This window comes from Musa acuminata, chromosome BXJ3-1, assembly GCF_036884655.1.
Source record: "Musa acuminata AAA Group cultivar baxijiao chromosome BXJ3-1, Cavendish_Baxijiao_AAA, whole genome shotgun sequence".
Classification (NCBI taxonomy): Eukaryota; Viridiplantae; Streptophyta; class Magnoliopsida; order Zingiberales; family Musaceae; genus Musa; species Musa acuminata.
Genome location: NC_088349.1, coordinates 12,789,682 through 12,811,427, shown reverse-complemented (window position 1 = coordinate 12,811,427; position 21,746 = coordinate 12,789,682). Strand labels below are relative to the sequence as shown.

The window sequence follows — 21,746 nt, the reverse complement described above, 5'->3', positions numbered from 1 at the left end:
ATTCCCTGCAGTTCATGGGCACGTTTATTTGGACTCAAATATGAGAGATATAGCCTAAAGCTTACTCAAATTGACCTTAATTAAAATAGTAAATTATTTTAATTATATATATACTTTTTTAAACAAAGTCATATTTTTTTTGAACATATTATGGGCGATCTGATTAATTCATAAATTGATATAATTAAAAATAATAATCAAACTCAAAATCAAATCCATCAAAAGGTAATATATGATGATTTGGTATGTGTCTTGTATATCTTCCACATCAATGACAAAGATAGAAAAGAAAAAGAAAAAGGCACATCGACGAAGGAAGAGGAGGTTTGACCACCCATAGCAAAAGCAGCTAAACTTGTTTGGCTAGGACAAAAAGACAGAGTTTCTCTATCACGAGAGATTGTCTCTGACCACAAAAGAGGGTCGATGGATGAAATCCAATTATCCAATGATAAAAAGTAATTCACTAGTGCTAGTAACCCCATTATCCCTTGTAATTAATCATCTTTAATATCTCGATCTTTATATTTAAAAAAATTACATTAACATCCTTATAATTATAAAAAATAAAACATTTAACGCGTACTATCAGCCTACCTAATGACGTAGTGCACACAGAGCTCTCAACTGGCCATAATATTCCAAAGTAATTCATCTGTTTTATTCGACGGAAAAATTATTTTATCCCACTTGTCCCACGAAAGCTTTCACAAATTCATTCATTTTAATTAAGAAAATGAGAATTATAATTATAATGGACACAGAGATTAACATTGCATCGCAGGGAGATAATTATAATGGACGCAGAGGATGAAATAAAATAATACAAAATCCATCGAAAATATCAATGATTTTGGTATCCGTTCTTCTAAATTTAAGTTTAGCATATTTCACAAGTAAATTTATCCCTAAAGCATCGATACTGCAGTTGCAGCTCATTGTCACATAATATTAACATCATGTCATCCACCAACTTCACCTCATGTAATTAACCAAAAAAAAAGACCACCACCACGTCCAAATTGCCATCTTTGACAATACAGAAACATACAAAATTTTAGAAACAAATATCACATTCAAGAAAAAGGATAAATTAGATGCTGAATGTTTCCAACATGTTTTGGCTTCTGATCCAAGATCACGTAGGTGTGTGGCAAGTTAAGAAACTAGTCTTCATGATCTTCTTCTTCATGTGCATCATCAGCTTCTTTTCCTTGAAAAGAAAATTAAAGAAAAAACAAAAGTTCATTAGACAACAATGACACATCCAATTTGATTAAATAATACAATGTACAATAAAGTTATTCTAAATACAGCTGTTACATATGACAAAGTTCGACATAGCACTAAAATACATAATTATAGATCATAACAAGTCACAATGAACTAGCACAACCTACTCATAATGAGACTTTATAGCAACATAGTAAGTAAACTAAGGTAGAGATGATTCATAATTTTTTTTTTAAATGGATGATCTTTAATTTCCATGATTTTTTTTTAAAAAGTAAGTATATAAAGAAAGTATACATGATCTTTCTAGCAACATAATTAGTATACAAAAAAAGTACTCCGCATCCTAATAAATACATGATCTTTTAAAAATCATTAAAATGGATGCTTTGAGTAAAGTAACCTACCTATCCAAGTATCACACTACTAAAAAATAGTTCAGTCAAGCATAACCAAAAAGAAGCATACTAGCTAAGAGAGAACTATTCACTGCATCAAGAATCAACATATCAATGTTGATTAGAAGACAATTAATAATGGAAAAGAAATGGCAGCTGCATATCAGGATGTAGAATAGGAAGCAGTATATGGTTTGGATATCACAGAGAACTATCAAGAGACAACTAAACAAACTTACCAAACTCACTGAATATAACAGCTCCAGAGCATAATCCTTCCTCAATTTTGACCAAACGAAGTGTCATCCTGGGTCCAATTTCCTGAAGTCTAACAGCACTTTTGGTAGATGCACGGTTTACTCTACCAAGATCACTCACCAAACTTACAGTTGCTGATTCCTCATCAGCTTCACTTTCTGAGCCATAGCCAGCCCTACAGGATGATGTAGCACAAGCAATTTGCTTGGATCAGCAAATAAACAATGACAATAAAATATATGTATGCATATGTGTGTATGTGCGTGTAAGAAAAGTTTGATGGTGTTTAGCTGTGAATTAGACAGCATTGAATATGTATTATTTGTAGCATGTTCTTTAATTAAAATGCATTCAATGACCCATGGAACTATGTGCTAATGCACATAGCATCTATGCACAAAGATTGGCCTTTATGGACATTTTTCCATATATTGTGAAGAATAACAGAGTACATAAGCAACAAATCTCTCTAATCTTAATTGACACAATGAAGATGTGTTCATCACCAGCTGGAAATGACTTTCTCTATTTCAAAAGACTAGAAGGACCACTGGAAACTCTCTTCACAAAGAAAAGCAACATGCTGTAAACAATCACTCTAAATGAAATGCCAAATTTATACTCAAATCTAAAAGGCTTGTGGAGAAAAAACTAAAAGGCTTTAATTTGTATAGGCGGGAACAAATCCTCAGTTCACATGCTAGGTCACTAGCAATTTAAGACAAAGAAGAGATTGCAAGTGGTGATAAACCACAATTTCATATGGGACTATTTTAATTTAAATTTATCTTAAATAAATTTCATTAGTTTAGGTTGCCTTCGAATATCAAAAGTTGTCACATGGTAACTTCTACTATGTTTCTGTTTTATTTTTGGGGATTGCTCAAGGAGAAATGATTGATTTGACATCTAATCCACAGTTACCTGGACCGCACTACCCTAGTCTCTAGAAATGATAGGGAATTCTATCTAGATTAACAATCTCTTCGTCCTAGATAGCTATGATAACACGATTCTGGTTTCATATCCCGATTCACAAGACTTTTCATCGTAGATCACTATGATATGTGATCTAGGTACCAAAAATAGAAAATATAATCTCAAAGAATACCGATAATTGTGCTTTTGCATAACTTATCGCTGTGTTAGAAAATAATAGACCACACAACATTATATGAAGTTCATGAGCATGTACATGGTGCATTTTTTATCTATTGAATTATCTAGCTTACATCCTAATCATAGAAATAATCATCTTAAAATTAAATGTGGCTCTTCATTTCTCCAGATAATTGATGTAAAAAATGATCATTCATTGATAAATGATGAATTAAATCTTACTTGGTCACAAAGTCACTAACATCCTGCAGATTCCTCAAATCTGGCACCTCATGCTTCTGAACAAATTTTCTAATCCTCTGAGAGACACCAATGGGTTGTAAGCGAATGGAGTAATGCCGAAAATCAATCAGCTTGGTTTCATTGTTGTAATTTAACAAAACAATCCTTCGGCATGAAGAAAGTTTAACCTGCAATAAAAGATAAAACAGGAAGTATTTTAATGCATGTTGAATATTAAAAAGAGAAAGACACCTACAATTTAATTGTCTCGATACTTACAGTATTTATATCAATGGCTGGAAAAATGTTCTGAAACATGATTGTTGTAAGCTTCAGGTGCTGACCTCCACTCCCAAAACCAGAAAGAACAATCTGTATCAAGGGTGAATGGCACAAAAAGGTATACTATATCAAAGGCTAAATATAACACATAAAAATGGAAAACATGTGAAAGCAAATATAATGAAACAATACAATTGCAACATACAATAAGATAACAGATATAATGCTGCTATACAACAACAAGAAACTTACCAAGGGTGAATTACTAAATAGTTCTTTAGGACAACTTGGACGAGCCTGGGATCGAGCAATATCAGCAGCTAATGCATACTCCTGTATTTCAAAGGTAATTGTTGGACCTTGTGGTGTCCTTGCAACACGCAAATGGGGAACGCTCTTCGGATTTGATATCATGAGAAAATGAGTGACACCCATAGGCCCAGCAACATTCAAGAAGTCTTTGAGTTTATTCCTTTTCTTCTCCTGTCACTCAAAAAATAATCTTTTAATCTACTGAAAGAAGTTGAAAATTCAAATTACATCAAAGTCGGGTCACAATAAAGTACAAAACAGAGCCTTATATTCCTTAGTAATTTTCAGAAGACCTGAAAGTCCCTTGCTACAATCCTTAAGGTGCATCTTCTTGCTCCTTGTACAAATTTACCAAAAAGAAACACTATGCAGACACACTGACATGCATACATTTGAAATTCAAGTCAGACCTCCATATATCGAGCAGTTCCTTCAGTTATCTTAGAAAAATTCCAAATTGAATATTCTTTAGCTAGCGTTGCATAGATTCGAGTCAACAATGATGCAACAAATCACAATAAAACACAAGGCAAACTAATTCCACCGAGTACTGACTGGTTAGTCTATATACACGTTTTATTATTACAGCATCTAAAATAATATCCTGTAATATTTATTACCTGATCCTAGCTCAGTAATAATAATGAGAAAAACAAGTACGAACGAAAAATTGACGCTCTATTAGACATATAGTGTTCAATACTCATCGCTTGGATTCCTCTCGTAAAATTTGCCATAATAATTTTCTCTAATCTAAATCATCATGATCTTATATTTTTGTTATTTAATCTTTTTGACATAAAAAAACCATATAAAACCAACTTCCGGACTAAGGGGATGAATCCAATAACCTTTAGTTTTAAAGCGGTATGCGGGAGCATAAGCTTCCGGAGATCCAATTCCAAATCCCTAAGAGGACCCGGTAGTTTCCCCCTCGAGAAAACGAAACTTTTCGGGATCTTTTGGCCGGTAATATGATCCACGCTCGGCTGATTCTTCACCGGTCTCGCAAGTGCCTTCTTGTTCTTCTGCAACAAATCAAATAAAATCCAAAATTCGCAAAAGAAAAACAAATAGAACAGGGATGAGATAGGCGATCAATTACTCACGTTCTTAAATCGGGCCATTCCTTCAGTAGTGCTCAGAACGGAGACGGTGAAAACGGGTGATGGTGGCGTGGGGATCGAATAAAAAAGGAAGGGGTGCTAGTGGCGTCTGCCGGGAAGAGGAGGAGGAGGAGGAGGAGGAGGGAGTGGCAGAGGGGGCGGAGGAAAAGAGGAGGCGGAGGAGAGGGAGAGGGAAGGGGAGGGGACGGGGGAGGTGAAAGGGAAGAGTAAACAGTGAGGAGGAGGCAAGGAGAGGGTAGAAGACGCGGAAAGGGAGCTTAAAAGATGCCCTAAGGGTTTCATTGAGGGCAATTTATTAACGAAAAGCGAAAAAGGCTTCTAATGTTTTTTTTTTTTTTGGATAGTGTCTCGTTTTTTTTTTTTACATAAGAGAATTTTTTTATTTGGATGAAAATATCTTTAACAAGAAAAAATATTTTTTAAAATTTTAAAAATATATCTCTAAAATCCTTCAAAAATAAAAAATATAAATGAATATCGTAATTATATATTAATATGCATATATAAATTTAAAATATTTTAGAGAAGAAAACAGAGAAAAAGATTAATACAAAGATGACGGAAGAGTTAGGGATTTGACACATTCGTTAACTCGAAGTGGTTCAAAAAAATTATTAAGATAAAATTAGTATTTATAAAAATGATTATTATGAGCTTTATTCGATAAATTATTTAATTTTTCCCAACACTAATTATCCTAAACTAGTTCTAAAATTTCTAATTCCTAATTGGATCTCTTAATTGTCTTAATTTAGTTTTAGAATACCCAATCGCCCCTTTTTTTTTTGGTATCATTGGGTTAGATGATTCGAAATACTAATTAAGGTCACATCAATACTAGACTAAATTGACTATAATAATTACGAGTGTCGTGTTTTATTTGATCGTGAGATCGATCGCTATAAGAATTTAAATGCTAAATTTATAGTTGGAGGATTAGTCTAACATGAAAGGTAGTTTGATGATAGACTCAAATTTCACTTGTAGTTTTAAAGATATTCAAATAATTTGGCATATCACTGTTGATATAACAACCTTTAGTTTTAAGTCTAATATATCATATTTTTTATATTTAATTTTTCATTGAAAATTCTAATATCACTATAAATACTTTTAATATCAATAAGGTTAAGACGCGCTAGAAGATTAGTGGGTCTTATGCAATTGAAAATGATAAACTATTAGAAGATATAAAATCACTTAGGTTCATTTAAATGAATGAAAATAATATATTGCTGATTATCAATTAGAATTTTAATTATATCTTTGTTGAGATATCCTGCTGATTAGTATATTGTTGAATGATTGATAAATCTCATGTTCGAATTCATATGATAGTATTTTATATGCTTATTAATATAATGAGTGTACTATTTCAATATATTTTATTCCTACAAATATATTTTTTAATTGTTTTACTGTAGCAATGATAGCTATGACATATCCGTTACTTTATGATCCTTAACCCTTATTATTATTATTATTATTATTATTATTATTATTATTATTATTATTATTATTATTATTATTTATGACTAGAACTTCAATGTAATAGTTTTCTCAATTGTATATTTAAATAAATAATTCCAATTTAGCGTGGCTACATAAAATCTGAGAACTCACCTCAAATTCATAAGAATTGAAGTATCCCTTATGATTTAACATGTCAACATACTCATTAAATGAAATTAATCTAAAATCCATTCATAAGCGTTCTACCAAAAAAAAAATAAAAAAAAAATAGACTCGAAATAGGAGAATTTTGGATGCCTAATGACAGACAGAGAATATCTAAAGGAGAATAAATAAAGATATAAATATTTTTTTTCCAGAGAACTTAAGAGAATACATAGACATATTATATATATTCCTTAACCGGGATAGATCAAGGATCGAATTGGTGAACATATATTGACACAGAACAACAAAACAAGAAAAATAACCACATTGAACATGACATGATAATAACCAAAGAGTCCATCAACAAGTCTACAAAATAATAAAAAAATGACATCTACAAAGGTGAAATAATCAATTATTAAATATGAAGCTTACTAAAAATAATTCCAAGAGAATCGAGCAGCGATACACAATCAGATGGCTGGAATATTTTGGTATGACATGAAAGTTTGGAATCATAACCTCATTATTTACAAGAAGTATCTTTGATATTTAGCATACAACTTCAATTTGTACTTTGTAGAAACTATTAACAATAGTCTATTTCATAACCTAATAATCAACAAACTTACTTATTCAGCACTAATCACTCGAATCCAAGTGACATTTTAAAAAAAATTCTGGAAACACATATTCCATCAACCAATCAAAGAAATCAATTCATATGACAAAGCACAACTAAGATTTTCGGCAGAAGATTCTAACACATGCTAGTATCTGTGTTGATATATAGTCAACAATAAGAACAAGATTTTTCAGGTCTTGACAAATTATCAGCACTTCAAAGGAGAAATTGGTCACACAGTAGAAGTCCACTTCACAATATTAATGCACCATCCACAACAGATAAATTATCAGCACTTAAAAGCCAAAAATTACTTCCTCGCGTATACCAAACAGACAAGTGAATCAATCGAAAATATTGAACCCAGTCCCACAAATTAAAGGCACCTACATATCCCAGTTTATACGCTGCAAGATGAACTTCCAATAGGTTAAGGATACATCTTAATATTATGAACAGTGTAACCTAGAATATGAACTCCTCTAATCACATAAATATGATCAGCCAGTTTCTGAAGGACTTTATCAATGACAATCTTCAATCGCTGCAGCTGAAGTTAGCAGCCATGAATACTGAAGTCAATTAACACAACCAGTCAGTTGCGCAAGACAATCAATCACCCATAACTCTGGTGACACAAACCAAACAATATTACATGCAGGGAGAAGTCTCTACCTTCCAAGTGATTAGAATGAGTAATGAATAAATGATGAGCGCATATAATCACCACAAAGTGGAAATTTAGTTGATTTGAAAATTGTTATAGACTGTTGAAGCAATAAAGCATGATACAGCTAGAAAACAGTAAAGATCAAGAGTCAAATCATATAGATGCTATAACCTGATCAAAACTATAGAAAAAGGAACTATGACTTAAATGTGGGTCTAGACATGTATCTCAGAGTCATTTACCATGGCTACAAGGAAAGAAAAAGGGAAAGCAGATTCAAAAGTTCTTTATCCAGAAAATTCTTATAATCTGAAGAAGGCATGCATGGACATGAAATTATCCTCTTAAAAAATGCTAGTTCCACCCATCCATTTTCTCCCTGATCAAGGTTTAATGCTTTTACAAAATCTTAACACATAAAAGTTTACTCTTCATTTATCTCATGACAACAAATAATTACAACTTATAAGGTGCTATAATCATCCAAGCAGAAATATTATCAACTAGCCACCACAATAATATAGACATCTGATGTTATTCAGCTGATTAACACGATACATTATTATTGTTCTTAGATTTGAATGTTTATATTTTTATTCTTAGGCTTGAATATTCTTAGCAAACATGCAGACAAAATAATAACTATCTTTCCCTGCTATTCATAGAACATGAACCCAATGAGCTACCTGTAAATTTTAAGCAAAATATTTGCTAGTTGCCAAGTGCCCCATTGCAAGCCATTATTTATAGGAGGGTTGTCAAAGTTGTTTACATATAATGTTGAAAATTTTGGAAGCAATACCCATGATAGTCACTGCCAGCATCAAAGTCTCTGGTTGCTACCTCAAGGAAAAATTCCCATAAATGAATATTGAGCACAACGTCTACTAAAAATGCTCTGATAATATACCAAGTACATCCTGAAAAATGCAACAGAAACAGCATCATCAGCTGGCAAATCTTCCTCAATTCTTGCTTCAATGAAACATTCTGTCAATTCCTTATCAAATGTTTTACATGTATTCTTCATTATAATCTCCATCCCTCTCTGGCCTCATCATCAAATCAGTCTTTCCATGAAACACACCATCACAAGGAAAACCATGAATCACAGAAGGCACTGCTATGGAACACACCATCACAAGGAAACCCTTGAATCATAGAACACACTGCATGATGTCATTGCTCTGTCCAGCCAATTGAGAAGCACAGTTGTGGCAACATAGTGCGTAAGCGCCCCAACAAGCACAAGAACATGGAATATCTGATGGCTATGTCCAATGAGATCAAACTCCCCTGGTCGCCACTTCTCAGGAATCCTGCTAACATACACGCCTGCTCCTGAGGCATATGCTATGGCCATTGCTACCTCCAATCCCAACACCAAATGGGCTTCAGGATGCTCCCAGTTTAACCACATTGCATGGACGGCTGGGACAACCCCAAAGAAGCCCATGGCGAGGAAGAGCATGGCACGAAAGGAGCGATAGCGTGAGGAGGAGAGGGCAGGCGCAAGAAGAGTGAGGATCGTGAGGAGGCCAAGCATGGCAATGGCGGAAAGGTAGGTGAGGCGGGCAATAGGATGGCAGAGAAAGGAATAGTAGATGGGAGGAACAAAGGATGAGACAATCATGAGGGAGATGCCCACATAGTCAAGCCTCCAAAAGAAGAGGTTGAGGTTGTGAGAGTGGCAAGCAAGGAGGTGGGAAATGGCACTGACGACAAGGCAGCCCATGCATCCGAGTAAAAATACTAGTCTTGGCCATCTCGGTATGGCTCGATCAACTGAGAAGGTTGTTCCCAGCCATGATGATTGCAGAGCTGAAGACTCCTAGTGAAAACAGAGGCATCAGAACAAGTATTACATGATTGTTACTACAGATATCAAAGCCTAATGCGAACCAGAAGGTCTTGAATTTGATAATGATGATTCACAATGCTCAATTGGACATTAAGCTTTGACAAAAGTTTGTGTGATCCAGAAGATTCCTGGTTATTTGTATGTGATTAAGCAAAGGAGATGATTCCTGGTTTTTTTTTTTTTTTGGCAACATATTGTGTTAATTTCCACCAGCTAGAAGTATCATCCTAACCGAGCAAAGGAGTACTACAAAGCAAAAAATCAATGGAGATAGTTAACTGCAGAAAGAAAAGGAACCCAGCTGATCAAGAGCTCATGTGAAATAGTGAGTTCTTCGAATGAGTTATCTAAAACTTGGAAAACAATGCAAGCAAGCAAGAAGCATACATAACTGATGATCATGAAATATTTTCCATGTACGTGTATATACTACTTACCAGCAAAGCATTCCCTGACCAACTGTTCTCTGTGGCATTCGAAGATCTAACCATCGAACTGGAAGCAAATAGATTAAGAAAAAATAAACAATAAAGCAACCATTGATTTAAAACATAATAATATATTGACAAATTACAGAAATGCCGACGCTGAGAGCCCGGGGACGACCGCGCCAGTGACCTCATCGATCACCGCCATCGACTCCGCCACCATCAAAACCAAGAAGAGGAAGAATCCTCCCAAATGCCTATCACAGGAAGGAAGACAACAACAACGAATCATCAAATGTATGATGCCCATCCGACGTCCCCGATCAAAGGTCGAAATTCATTCACCGGACGGGTATGGGTGTTCATACTTACGTCCACACGTTGAGCGTCTCGTTGTGCCAAGCGAAGGCGCTGAGGAGGGCGTCGCGAATCGGCCACTCCGAGCGGTAGTGGTCCAGTATGAACTCGTTGTCCTTGAGGTACTCCGGCAGCTCCTCGTACCGCAACAGCCGGAGACGACGGCGAGGCCTCTTCCCCTGCGCCGCCGGCGAATCTCCGGCTCTCCTAACCGTCCATCGCCGTCCCCGGTTCAACGCCGACGCCTCCATCTCCTCCCCCTTGGACCGACCAAGATCCCAAGAACCGATGGGTTCGTTTTCCCCCTCCCTCTCTCTATGCTCCTTGTGGAAGCACACCGGGAATTCGAGATGTGGCTTTGGGAAAGTGCGATGTATTCGAGGAAGCGATTGCGTACTACTTTGTCCATGTGGGGTGCGTCTGCAGTGTCGTCCAATAATAATGACGGTAAACCAGCGGGTAACTTGAAACGGTAGGACACATCTTTTTTGTTTCATGGAAATATAGATGACGTCTCTAGACACGTGGCGGTCACAGTGGTGGGATGGAGGGGGCGACTTGGAACACATGGTCCAAAGAGATGACGTGCCTGTTCCGCGCTCCGATATGGTCCCAACTGTCAATTGTCAACACTGTCTTTCATGTGGCACGACTTTTGATGAATTGATATCATTATAGAAATTTATAAAAATTAAGACACTATGTGAAAATTTCTCAAATATAGAAACAAAAATTTATACTTTCACTTTTGTATTATTAAAAATAAGAAAAAAATTAAAGCTACTATCAAACCAAGAGTACAGCACCAAACCTTTGGCTCTGACGTAAAAATGACAAACTACTGATTTTGAAATCTCACCAACCCTTTAGATATTTTAAATTTGACTCCGTTGTCTTTTTTTTTTTATCCCATCCCGTATTTAAATTTGACTCGATTTTTTTCTGAAGTTCACATGACTCGATGTTTTTTTTAAGTTCATTTGCATAAAATCGTACGAATATATATATTTATCGTTCAAAACGGATAATTTATTACGAATCTACGGATCATTAGACTTTGTCTTTATTAGCAATATGAAAGCATATGAACAGAAAATCAATATATATATATGAAATAAAAAATATATGAACAGAAAATCAATTTACGCCTCTCTTGAGCATCTCATTGTACTGAAGCAATGAGATCTGGCGCTGCATCTTCATCTGTTGGTAAAACTTTGCTATGAACTGTTCCGCCTTTCTGTCGATCTCATCTTCTTCCTCCATCTCCGCATGATCCTCGCATTCCAGTACCGCATTGTCGTCGTCGTCATCATCCTCGCAGCCGATCTCGCTCGCCGCTTTCGTCTCATGCTTATCCGGTAAGTAACTTTTCCTGTCAAGCTTGGCGAAGATGAGATCGTCGTCGTCCGTATCCAAGTCCGCGGCAGGAGTGATGCAGGGGATGCGGAGAAGCCGCATGGAAGGCGTCTTGAAGTGGAAAGCTGGTGTCTCCTCGACGGAGAACTCACGCTCTCCGAAGTGGAGCCTGTCGGAGCGGCGGCCACCGAGTTTAAGGCTCTTGAGGTAGCCGGGGACGACGCGGAGGCCAAGGAATATGCCACGCTTGAACACGCCGCCCTTGCGCACCCACAGAAGAGCCACGCGCAACTGCCTCCATGCGCGGCCGGACAACGCCGCCACTTTCTTCTTAGCCATGGCCTTACAATAGTTTCCGTAGTAGGTGTACTTGAGGAGAAGAAGAAGAAGAGAAGAGCAACGGAAGAGAGTTGAAGGTAGAGATGATTGAGTTTCTTTCCGTCGAAGAGTAGGATGGTGGGCGGTGGTGCTTTATAGGGAGGTCGATCTATGTAGACGCTGTTGCTTGAGAATTCTAGAAGTGAGAGAAATGGAGTGGGATGCTTCCTTTATTACATCATACACGGTTTGATTTGTTGTCAATGCGGTAGAAGTTGTCGTAATAATCGGACAAATATAATGTAATATGTAATCATTATTGTGCTACGAAAGTGCCTGGTTGCACCCAAAACCGCGTTGGAATTACTTGGAAGTATACTATGAGTTTTGGGACCCACGATCTGTGAGTTGCGATACAATTTCACCTGACATAAGCCCCACCTTCATTGGATTCTCGACTGCACCCAAATGCGTCCTCTTATTATTTTGTGGAATATATATATATATATATATATATATATATATATATATATAAAGAAAAGTTGGAGCAAATCCGAGGGTCGATGTGGCAGTGCCATCATCCAGAGGGAATTAGAATCTCCAGACGTTGCACTATCATAGTCATATTGTTTACATGATATTATTATATTCTGTCATGCAACTACTGGTATGGACCCCAAGACAGGGAACAGAGCCACACATCCAATGGAGGGAGGGCGATGGGTCAGATACTGTTCGCATATAAGGAGATCAAATTGCGTGGTTACAAGCCTCTCAAAAGGCCGCCTTAATAAAGACATGATTCGGGGTTCTGAAGCCCCACGGCCACCCCCTTCACATTGGAGCAAGAGGAGGTTATGTTAGAATTGGCTGTGTTGTTCTCCATGATGAGGCTGATGTCCTGGAGGTGCACGTTCTCGCAAGCCATGGTTTCGCTGCACATCAGTTTGACCGCTACGGGATCGTTCGAGGTCCCTTGAATTCTCCTGAACGTCACGTTCTGGATCTTCACCCGAGACGGCTGCATCGCCCGGAGCAGGACCACTGTTCAACGTTCGCGCGCAAACACAGAGCAGCAGGTCGGGAAGAACGGGTTGGGACTTACCGAAACGACGCAGTCGTGGTCGGGGCAGTAGTGTTGATCGATGATGATGGGGTTGGAGACGTTGTGCATGATGATATCCTCGAACGTGAAGTTTGAAGCCTGGCTCGGCGGCGATCCCGGCCACGTCTTGATCCGAACTCCGTTGGTCGTCCCCGACACCGTGCAGTTCCGGACGCTCACCCCGGACACGTCCTCCTCGTTCATGTACTTGCCCAGACTCCCCACGCTGCACGACAGTACCGGTCACTGCCGTTGGGACTTCCCGCTGGGGCGACGGCGAAAGGTGTTTGACGAATTGCCTTACCTGATGCCATGGCCGGGGCCGCAAGTGACATCCGATATCTGCAGATTGTTCACGCCTTGGCCTATGGAGATACAGTCGTCGCCAGTGCCGATGTTGAGGCTGGTGAGCATGACGTTGTCGGATCTGCTGATGTGGATGCCGTCGGTGTTGGGGCTGTCGGCGGGCGCCGATATCCGGAGGCGACTGATGGTGACGGACGAGCTCTGCTGCAGGCCGATGTGGAAGCCCTTGCTATTCATGAAAGTAAGGTTAGAGATCGTTGCGTTGCTCACCCTCAACAACCTCATGGACTGCACGCAGGTGAAAGGATTGCTTCAGCGTGCGATCCAAGATTCATAGCAACATGAGAACGCACGCTCGTGAGACTCGACATACGATAGGAAGGCTTTTGCAGCTTCTTTTGGGAGGGCAGTTGGTCTTATTCCAAGACGCAGCTCCCTGGCCATCCAGGGTTCCGCCGCCACCGATCTCCAACCCATTGAGATGCTTGAACTCGAACCACCCGGGATTGTAGTAGTCGTTCATGCTGGGAACAGCCTTCACCGTCCCAAGAATTTGAACCTTGGGTGTGACTCTGCATGGGCCTTCGAAGGTCGCCGGACCGGCCAAGAAGGTCCTCTTCGGGATCACAAAGATGGCCGGTGCACGATGCTCGCATGCCGAGTCCCAAGCATCGACCAAGGCCTGCAGTGTACGAGGAGAATGTCTGTCCACACCAATGTCGAACGAAATGTTACACCGCAACCCAAACAAAAGCTACCTGACCGTCATCGGTTTCACCATCACCCATTGCCTCGAAATCCATGGGGTCGAAAATTTCCTGCTCTAAACTGGGATTCGCCATGCAGAGGACGAGAACAGTGAAGCAAAACAAGTCTAAGACCATCTTTGAAGCCATGGCTGGCTGGGTATCATGCCCTTGATTCAAGCCCTTCCTTTTATTCCAACTTGATCTCCTCAAGCGAGGAGAAGAACAATGAAAAATGATACGAAAATAGTGATTTTGGCCTGCTTATATAACTCGAGTAAATGCTTTTTCTTGTAATAGTGAGTCATCATAGGGTTTTCCATCTATTTTAGCCTCAAACAGTCAAATCTTTAGTGAAAGCTCATTTCACGGCCTCACGTATAAAGGTTATTGCAAATATAGTTCTCTTCTTTCCACCGACCATTTCCAATATGAATCTTATCTTTTACTTGGTCAATCAAAATCGTTTACCCTTCATCAGATGACCTGTAGTCATGCATAAGGTCCAAACACCATGCAAGCTAAGCTTACTTCTCGACAAACATGCACTTCCTGCTCTCCAAAGTGCACAATAAGAAAAGAAAAAATATTAAATAAGATTAATTATAAGCATTTACCAGAAGCTAAAATGGTCTTTACATATCATAAAAGTAGTATTTATTTATTACACTTCATTTGAGCATTCTCTGAAGAGCGGTACACTGCTTTTAGCACACCATACATGCTGATCAATTCCTCGCCGAAGCTACCTACCTATACTGGAGCTCCTCCATCTTTCTTAGGTACGTACCGTAAGTATCTTATACAGTAGAGAGACATAGGAACTACATTAGGGAGACGTAGGACCTATGGCAGAAAGGACGAGCTCAGATACACCGAACGTTCAGTTAAAACCTACCATGGTTTCGCCAGGGAACCCTGCGGGTGACAATTAGAACTCCATCAAATTCCTTAGGATCTCTGACGCTGTGCAGCACGTTCTTTGGGGGAGCGTAGTTGTAGTACTGGTGTGTGTTGCTACGCGGTGGTGGTGGTGGTGGTCCTCTCCTGCGCAGGTACTCCTCGAGCAAGCCGAATGCTTCTCTTCCCACCTTGTTGAGGTCAGTCTGATGAGCCATGATGAGGGAGTGTCAGGTTAATGTGTTGGGTCGCTGAGGAGCCTTCATGGTGGCACCCTCCCTTTATATAGAGGATGATGCCTTGTTTGGCCATAGTTCCTGATATATTTTGAGGGCTGGTGGATGAGTGGGAACATGGACAACACATACTGGAATCTAATACTCCTTCTCAACCTCCGAAAAGATGATGAGACAAGTGACATTTCCTTGGGTAAGAAGGAACAAGGGAAGATGATGAAGCTTGTTTGGGATCATGAATGTTTGTTGTGACAAGTAGGTCGGAGGGGGTAGGCAATACGCATAAAGTGTAATGGGTAGGAAAGCTACGTTGGCCTGTTTGAGCACAGCTTGAAGCATCGAGAAGCCACGCTTTGGCATCCGAATGAAATCCATTATCATATTGTCGGATCAATCTGCATGCTGTTTCATGCAGATATCATCCTAGGATTTGTGTCCGTGGCAATCAACACGTTACAGTATTGAATTCTTCAAAGAAACATAAATGAAAGGTATATATATATATATATATATATATACACACATAGTGATGAGGCAATGAAGAATGACAAGCAGCATCAACATGTCGTTATATGATCTAACGAAATGGTAAGATCTACCAATGGATTGACCAAATGATATGGTCCTTAGTAAAGATTAAGGATCTACCTTTTTCTTTTACTGATCAATGATTACAAAATCACCCGGATCAAGGATGTAGATTGGATCATCATTATGGGTGCAACTTGTGCAGAATTATTAGAATTACCTATCATGAGTGTAAAAGGTTGAGATAGTTAAAATAATGATAGATCAAATTTGATTATTAATTCGACTATTATTATGTCTAAGGTTAAGGATAATCTTTTCGAGGGCAAAAAAACATACTTGTAGCTTATATTCCTTATCTTATTTTAGTTTGAGAACGAAAGATGTCTGTCTCTTATATCTTATTTCTTACAAATATTATGTTAAACTAGTAAAACCTTTTTTGACGATCAAGTTTTATTCACTTTAGACATAAAAAACATAAAAAGAGTTCAATATTTGTTTGATTTATCTATCTATATACTATTGTGATCACTATGAGAATATATCCTTTAAATACTTTACTCACGTGACATATCCAATAATATCTTTGTTATCGCAAGCATTTGTCGTGATATATTCTGATTCGATATATTAAGTCTTGATTAACTAAAAATAATAGTCATGCAAATAATTTTTTTAATTAAATATATAAAATAAAATTTCGAACCATCAATTTAGAGTGAGTGAACTGCTAATATTTTAGATATAAAAAATTTATAACATACGATTTCAAACCCTCACAAGTTTTAAGCACTTGATATATTAGTTGTGATAAAAAGAAAAAAATGGTTACTTGTCCTTTTCTTACAAAGGACAAGAGATGGAAGAGAATAATAATAAAAGGAACAAAAGCTCCTTTATGCTTTTTTAGATGATGGATAGGGTGTAGCCTTTTGTCCAACACATTTCGACTCACCAACAACAACAATTGGCATCAAAGATTGTATTGATACACTTTTTTTTTTTCTAACAAAGAAAAAAGATCAAAATTTATTCAATGAAATAAATTTATCTATACTCAATTTTCAACATATTATCTAATCCGATGGTAGTTCAAAAAACTCTACCACAGAATGGTACCGTAAAGTGCTTTGCATGGCTTGACAATGCTTATTCATCGATGTGTAGGTCGGATGGAAACCTTTTTGCTATTTTGTTAATCGATTAGTATAATCTTCTACTGTACTTTAAGGAGAATCAAATATGAAAAGTTAGGAAGTGATGGAAGCAAGCAAATCTGTTTTTTTTTTTCTTCTATTTGATTTTTCTCATATTCGGGTGAATTTAGCTTTCCTTCGATCAACATAGAGCTAAACACTATATTGATTTGTAGGGTAATCGATTTCATTAGAATTGGAATTATTGGATCAACCTAAGTAAATGTTGAATCGGGTCAATGATTCGACAATGTCAAATATTTTTTATTCAGTTCCAAAGCGACTGAAAAAGAAGAAGAAAAAATTAATGGTATTTTTAAACTTGAAATTTAATAACTTATGTTTGAATTTTGATAAAATAATTTTTAATTTTTTTCATCAGTCAGAATAGGTGATTCAAATTAGAACTAAATATGTTGGGTGGAAAAGATATTTACAGTGTGATATGGTTCTTTTTCTAGAGTCTCATTGACTCAAGTCAATGTGAAGTAGTAACTTTCGATATTCTTGTGATACCTTCTTTCCTAATCTATTCTGACAAGGACATGAAGATGTGTTCTAGATAATCTTTTTTTTTTTACGAGGAGAATGAATCTTCTCGAAATAATTAGGATAAAGGGAACATTTCCTTCCTTTACAAGGAAGAAGTCATGATTGAGAATAGTTCTACAGGAAAGAGATATGAGTTGAAATTTGAAGGCAAAATCCAATGGGGTTAGGCATCTTTGAACTAAACTTTTGATTACTTGTAAACATACCCCTCTTTCCAAATCAAAATGTATCAGTGTTTTCAGATCCAATCCATGAGAATAACTTTTAACTTTCTGTGCATAATATTATTGCTGCAAGTAGGATTAAATTACAGATGGGAGAACATGCGTCTATCTATCTCTCTTCATGAAGCATTAGAAAACAATGCTGCTGCTGCTTGTCTCATTGAATACCCTTAAAGAAAAAATGGAGGCTTCCAAAGAGCACATTGCTTGCCTGGAATCTCTATCTTGAGAAATCCAAAGCTATCAGTATCTCTCAAATGAAGATGACTCTAAATGCAACACTCCCATGATAGGTGGAGATATAATTTGCATTTTATTGATAGCAAGGAATATTGCTATCTTTAGAGAAGATACCAAAAGCCAAGCCACCATTTGAAAAGAAAATTCTACATGATTAAGGAAGAGAAACAACGGCATCAAAAGGAAAATTTCATTAGAGAATCTCTCAGATATAGTGGCAAAGAGATGTATAATCACAAGATTTGGTAGTCATCAACAGCCTATTGTTAATCACTTATCTTCTAATAATAATAATCCATTGTGTAGCATTTTAATAGCAAAACGAAGCAATGAGGATGATATTGGAACAACAAAATTCTTTTGGCACTTCTATTTGGGTAGCTATTTTCCTAAACCATTTATTAATATTATTTTTTTTGAAATATAATATAAATTAAATGTCTAAAAAGTGTGTTTAGGGATTGGAAGTAGAAAAGTATTGCAGAGGGAGAAAATCGAAAAATAAAAAAAAATTAATAATGATAAATATACTAAAAAATCGATATAACATTAATATAATTTGAGAAAAAATATTATTGACAATTGAGTTAATCGTGGTGATCTTGATGCAGTTAAAATGATTCTAAACTGATTTTCACGTAACCTCGATTTATCTAAGACAGTCTTGAGATCGACCCGAGATAGAATCTAACTCCTCGATTAGTTCCTACGCAAAGATTAGTATGAGAAAAGTTTTTTGACCCGACTAATTTAATGCTCGAATTAGTTCAAAGAGTTGTATGAGGTGTGAAAATGTTTTTGAAAAAAATAGTCCAACCTGTCTGCTGTGATCGGAGAAAAGACAACGTGTCTGCTGTGATCGGAGACTGATTATCAAAATATGTTTAGTTGAGAGAGATAGATTGATTATCAAAATATGTTCACTCATATAATATAATCAATTGATCGGAAACAAATGATTAATACGCGCGTATTCCTATCCACCTGTCTGCTGTGATCGGAGAAAAGACAACGTGGTCCATCTAAGAAGACCCACCCGTAGGGGCCACCACCGTTAGGCAAGGCGCACAAAGTTGAAACGGGTAGGGTACGAAAGCTACGGTTGCCTACCTCAGACCCGAGAACAGCGTCAAGCACACAAATTGTGGAAAGCCAAAGCATTCGGCATCTCTGTGAACCCAATCATACATCATATGTGCACTGAAAGCAGACGAGACACAATGCAAAGCACTGATTCATTAGAATGGAATGGAACGATAGATACTCCAATGATTGATTGTGGGACACGACAGCACGTAATATTTGATATTTTAGGGCGATTTTTAAGAAAATATTCATATTTTAAATATTCCACAAGAGAAATCACCTCTTTTGCTTTTTCTCAACTAATATCCTTAATTTAAAAATACCTAAAATACATTTCAAAATTTTTTTATCAAATTTTGTATCCATTTTATTATTTTTTACTATTACAATATTTTAATTTGACTCGTTTATAATATTTTTATTGATGTATCGAAAATACTGTTAATAGTATTATATCGTGACTCTTTGATTATCATTACTTATAATATCATATTTTTATATTTATAATTAGTTTGATTGATGTTAGGATTCTATTTAAATAATTTATGGTATTTTCAAGTAGATTTTATAGAGTTTGTGTTATTATGATCAAAATACTATAATGGGTAAAAACAATATAATATATGAAATTTTTTTGAGGAGCAATTTGAATTTTTTTTTTTAAATTAGGAGCATCATTTGGTAAGAAGTAAAATGAAGGGTATTGATTGAAAAAAAATCTAAAATAAGAATATTTTTTTAGAAAATTTATCTGATATTTAAGATAATTTATTGCATTGCATAAAGTGGACCATTGTTTTTCCTTACCCCATTAGTATGGGAAGAAGAGAAAGCAATGGTAGGATAACGTAAAAAAAAAAAAAAAGAATGAGAGAGACAAACCCAATTGAGAATCTCTTTTGGATGTAATAGAAAGGGAAGTAAAAGACATGCAGGGAGTGGAAAGAAATAATATTTCATTTAGCTAATGATAGAAGAGGGAAAAAGAAGAAGTAGTTTGATTCCTTTCTACCACTCTCTATCTATAGTTATCTACTGAATGGGGAGACATCCTTATGATCATTCTCTAATAATATTTTAGAATGAGATATCTTTCTCAGATAAAGAGATCTGCTCTATCGGATATTTTCAAAGATCCTCCTATCATTATTATTATTTAAATATTATGTGTGTGTTGGATAAGCATTTTAATGCAGTCCAATCCAAATAAAACAAAAAAAAACTTTATGTAATATATATATATATATCCTCACAACTTAATGACATCAAGAGATGCATAGGAGAGACTCTGATTTGCTGATGTCACAGCTTAATGCCAAAGTCTACCATAGTTTCGCCGGTGAATCCTGTAGCGAGCATACCTCACAAATGCGTTGCTGAGGAACTTGTTCCATGGTGGCTATCGTCTTATAATAGGCACTTGGTTGACTGGAAGTCAATGGTGTGGGGTTGGCATGCATAAACCTTTCAGTGCTTTTGCTATGTTTCCTGATCTCTTGGGAAACTAATGGGAGGATATTGTTAGGGATGGAGGAGTAAGGAAATAATAAAACAGAATATTATGATGCAATTAAAAGGAATCCTTTCGATTAAAAAAAATGATGTAGTATTTAAAACAGGAGGATTGACAATAACACTTACAAGATATTCTCAAGTGCACACACTCTCAATATACCTTGCTTCATGAACTATGGTCCTATTTATTGGATCTAGTGATAACTACCCTATAATTACTAGACCATGATTGAGGTAGTTATTGAAACTATCCTATAACTACTAAATCATGATTGAGGTAGTTATTCAAATCACCCTCTAACTACTAGATCATGATAACTACCTAGATAACTATAAATCAAATCTCAACACTCCCCCTTGATTCATAGTTATATACGCCGATTTATGAGATGAAATAAATATGATTTTGAACTGGAAACGACTTGGTGAAGATATCCGTAATTTGTTCATCTGTTCCATAATACTTCATTGTTATGGCTCCACTTGCTACAAGATCTCGGATGAAATGATAGCGTATCTCTATATGCTTCGTTCTTCTATGACATTTTGGATTCTTCGTCATTGCAATTGTGGCTTTATTGTCACAAAATATTTCTGTTGTTTCTTTTTGTTCTCGATGAAGTTCTTCAAGAAGTCTTCTAAGCCATGTTGTTTGACAAATTGCTAATGTTGCAGCTACATATTCTGCTTCCGATGTCGATAATGCAGTTATTGTTTGCTTTTTAGAACTCCAAGATATAGCTCCCAATCTAAGGCTAAAAACATTGCCTGAAGTACTCTTTTGATCATCTAAAGCTCCTGCCCAATCACTATCAGTAAAACTATATAATTTACAATTAAAATTATGAGAATACTAAATACCATAATATGTAGTTCCAGCAATATAACGTAAAATTCTTTTAACAGCTCTGAGATGATGT

General features: G+C 36.6%; 4 protein-coding genes across 5 annotated transcripts; all 4 read right to left on the bottom strand.

The window, feature by feature from the left end:
* Positions 1-842: 842 nt before the first annotated feature.
* Positions 843-5,176, bottom strand: LOC135628575 (peter Pan-like protein). Its single transcript, XM_065135322.1, has 7 exons — positions 4,934-5,176; positions 4,676-4,852; positions 3,765-3,995; positions 3,510-3,602; positions 3,231-3,418; positions 1,871-2,064; positions 843-1,213 (listed from the first exon to the last, which is right to left on the bottom strand). Exons 1-7 carry the CDS (start codon positions 4,949-4,951, stop codon positions 1,167-1,169), a joined length of 948 nt encoding a protein of 315 aa, XP_064991394.1. The 5' UTR covers positions 4,952-5,176; the 3' UTR covers positions 843-1,166.
* A 3,523-nt stretch (positions 5,177-8,699) lies between these two features.
* Positions 8,700-11,302, bottom strand: LOC135629653 (heptahelical transmembrane protein 3-like). Of its 2 annotated transcripts, none has more exons than XM_065137355.1 (4): positions 10,528-11,302; positions 10,314-10,412; positions 10,165-10,222; positions 8,700-9,697 (listed from the first exon to the last, which is right to left on the bottom strand). In XM_065137355.1, the coding sequence occupies exons 1-4, from the start codon at positions 11,079-11,081 to the stop codon at positions 9,005-9,007; spliced, it is 1,404 nt and encodes a 467-aa protein (XP_064993427.1). In that variant the 5' UTR covers positions 11,082-11,302; the 3' UTR covers positions 8,700-9,004. The 2 variants fall into 2 exon arrangements, with proteins under 2 accessions (XP_064993427.1, XP_064993426.1); XM_065137354.1 differs by having other exon boundaries at positions 10,302-10,412; positions 10,528-11,298.
* A 295-nt stretch (positions 11,303-11,597) lies between these two features.
* LOC135629654 (uncharacterized) lies at positions 11,598-12,356 on the bottom strand. The gene has a single exon (XM_065137356.1). The coding sequence runs from the start codon at positions 12,208-12,210 to the stop codon at positions 11,650-11,652; it is 561 nt and encodes a 186-aa protein (XP_064993428.1). The 5' UTR covers positions 12,211-12,356; the 3' UTR covers positions 11,598-11,649.
* A 576-nt stretch (positions 12,357-12,932) lies between these two features.
* LOC103997849 (polygalacturonase-like) lies at positions 12,933-15,598 on the bottom strand. The gene is made up of 5 exons (XM_065136111.1): positions 15,245-15,598; positions 13,974-15,145; positions 13,599-13,888; positions 13,295-13,520; positions 12,933-13,210 (listed from the first exon to the last, which is right to left on the bottom strand). The coding sequence occupies exons 2-5, from the start codon at positions 14,121-14,123 to the stop codon at positions 12,977-12,979; spliced, it is 900 nt and encodes a 299-aa protein (XP_064992183.1). The 5' UTR covers positions 14,124-15,145; positions 15,245-15,598; the 3' UTR covers positions 12,933-12,976.
* Between the last annotated feature and the right edge of the window lie 6,148 nt (positions 15,599-21,746).

What these genes read in the sequence shown, in the direction of transcription:
- LOC103997849 (XM_065136111.1), bottom strand. Translation starts at nt 14,123, where the DNA reads ATGAACGACTACTACAATCCCGGGTGGTTCGAGTTCAAGCATCTCAAT. An exon ending in GGCCCCGGCCATGGCATCAG is followed by an intron (nt 13,521 to 13,598) that starts GTAAGGCAATTC and finishes ACTGTCGTGCAG; the next exon opens with CGTGGGGAGTCTGGGCAAGT. An exon ending in ACCACGACTGCGTCGTTTCG is followed by an intron (nt 13,211 to 13,294) that starts GTAAGTCCCAAC and finishes CGGGCGATGCAG; the next exon opens with CCGTCTCGGGTGAAGATCCA.
- LOC135629653 (XM_065137354.1), bottom strand. Translation starts at nt 11,081, where the DNA reads ATGTGTTCCAAGTCGCCCCCTCCATCCCACCACTGTGACCGCCACGTG. An exon ending in GAGACGCTCAACGTGTGGAC is followed by an intron (nt 10,413 to 10,527) that starts GTAAGTATGAAC and finishes TTCCTGTGATAG; the next exon opens with GCATTTGGGAGGATTCTTCC. An exon ending in GGTCAGGGAATGCTTTGCTG is followed by an intron (nt 9,698 to 10,164) that starts GTAAGTAGTATA and finishes TGTTTTCACTAG; the next exon opens with GAGTCTTCAGCTCTGCAATC.
- LOC135629654 (XM_065137356.1), bottom strand. Translation starts at nt 12,210, where the DNA reads ATGGCTAAGAAGAAAGTGGCGGCGTTGTCCGGCCGCGCATGGAGGCAG.
- LOC135628575 (XM_065135322.1), bottom strand. An exon ending in CAGCCATTGATATAAATACT is followed by an intron (nt 3,419 to 3,509) that starts GTAAGTATCGAG and finishes CTTTTATTGCAG; the next exon opens with GTTAAACTTTCTTCATGCCG. An exon ending in GTTAGTGACTTTGTGACCAA is followed by an intron (nt 2,065 to 3,230) that starts GTAAGATTTAAT and finishes ATCATCCTGTAG; the next exon opens with GGCTGGCTATGGCTCAGAAA.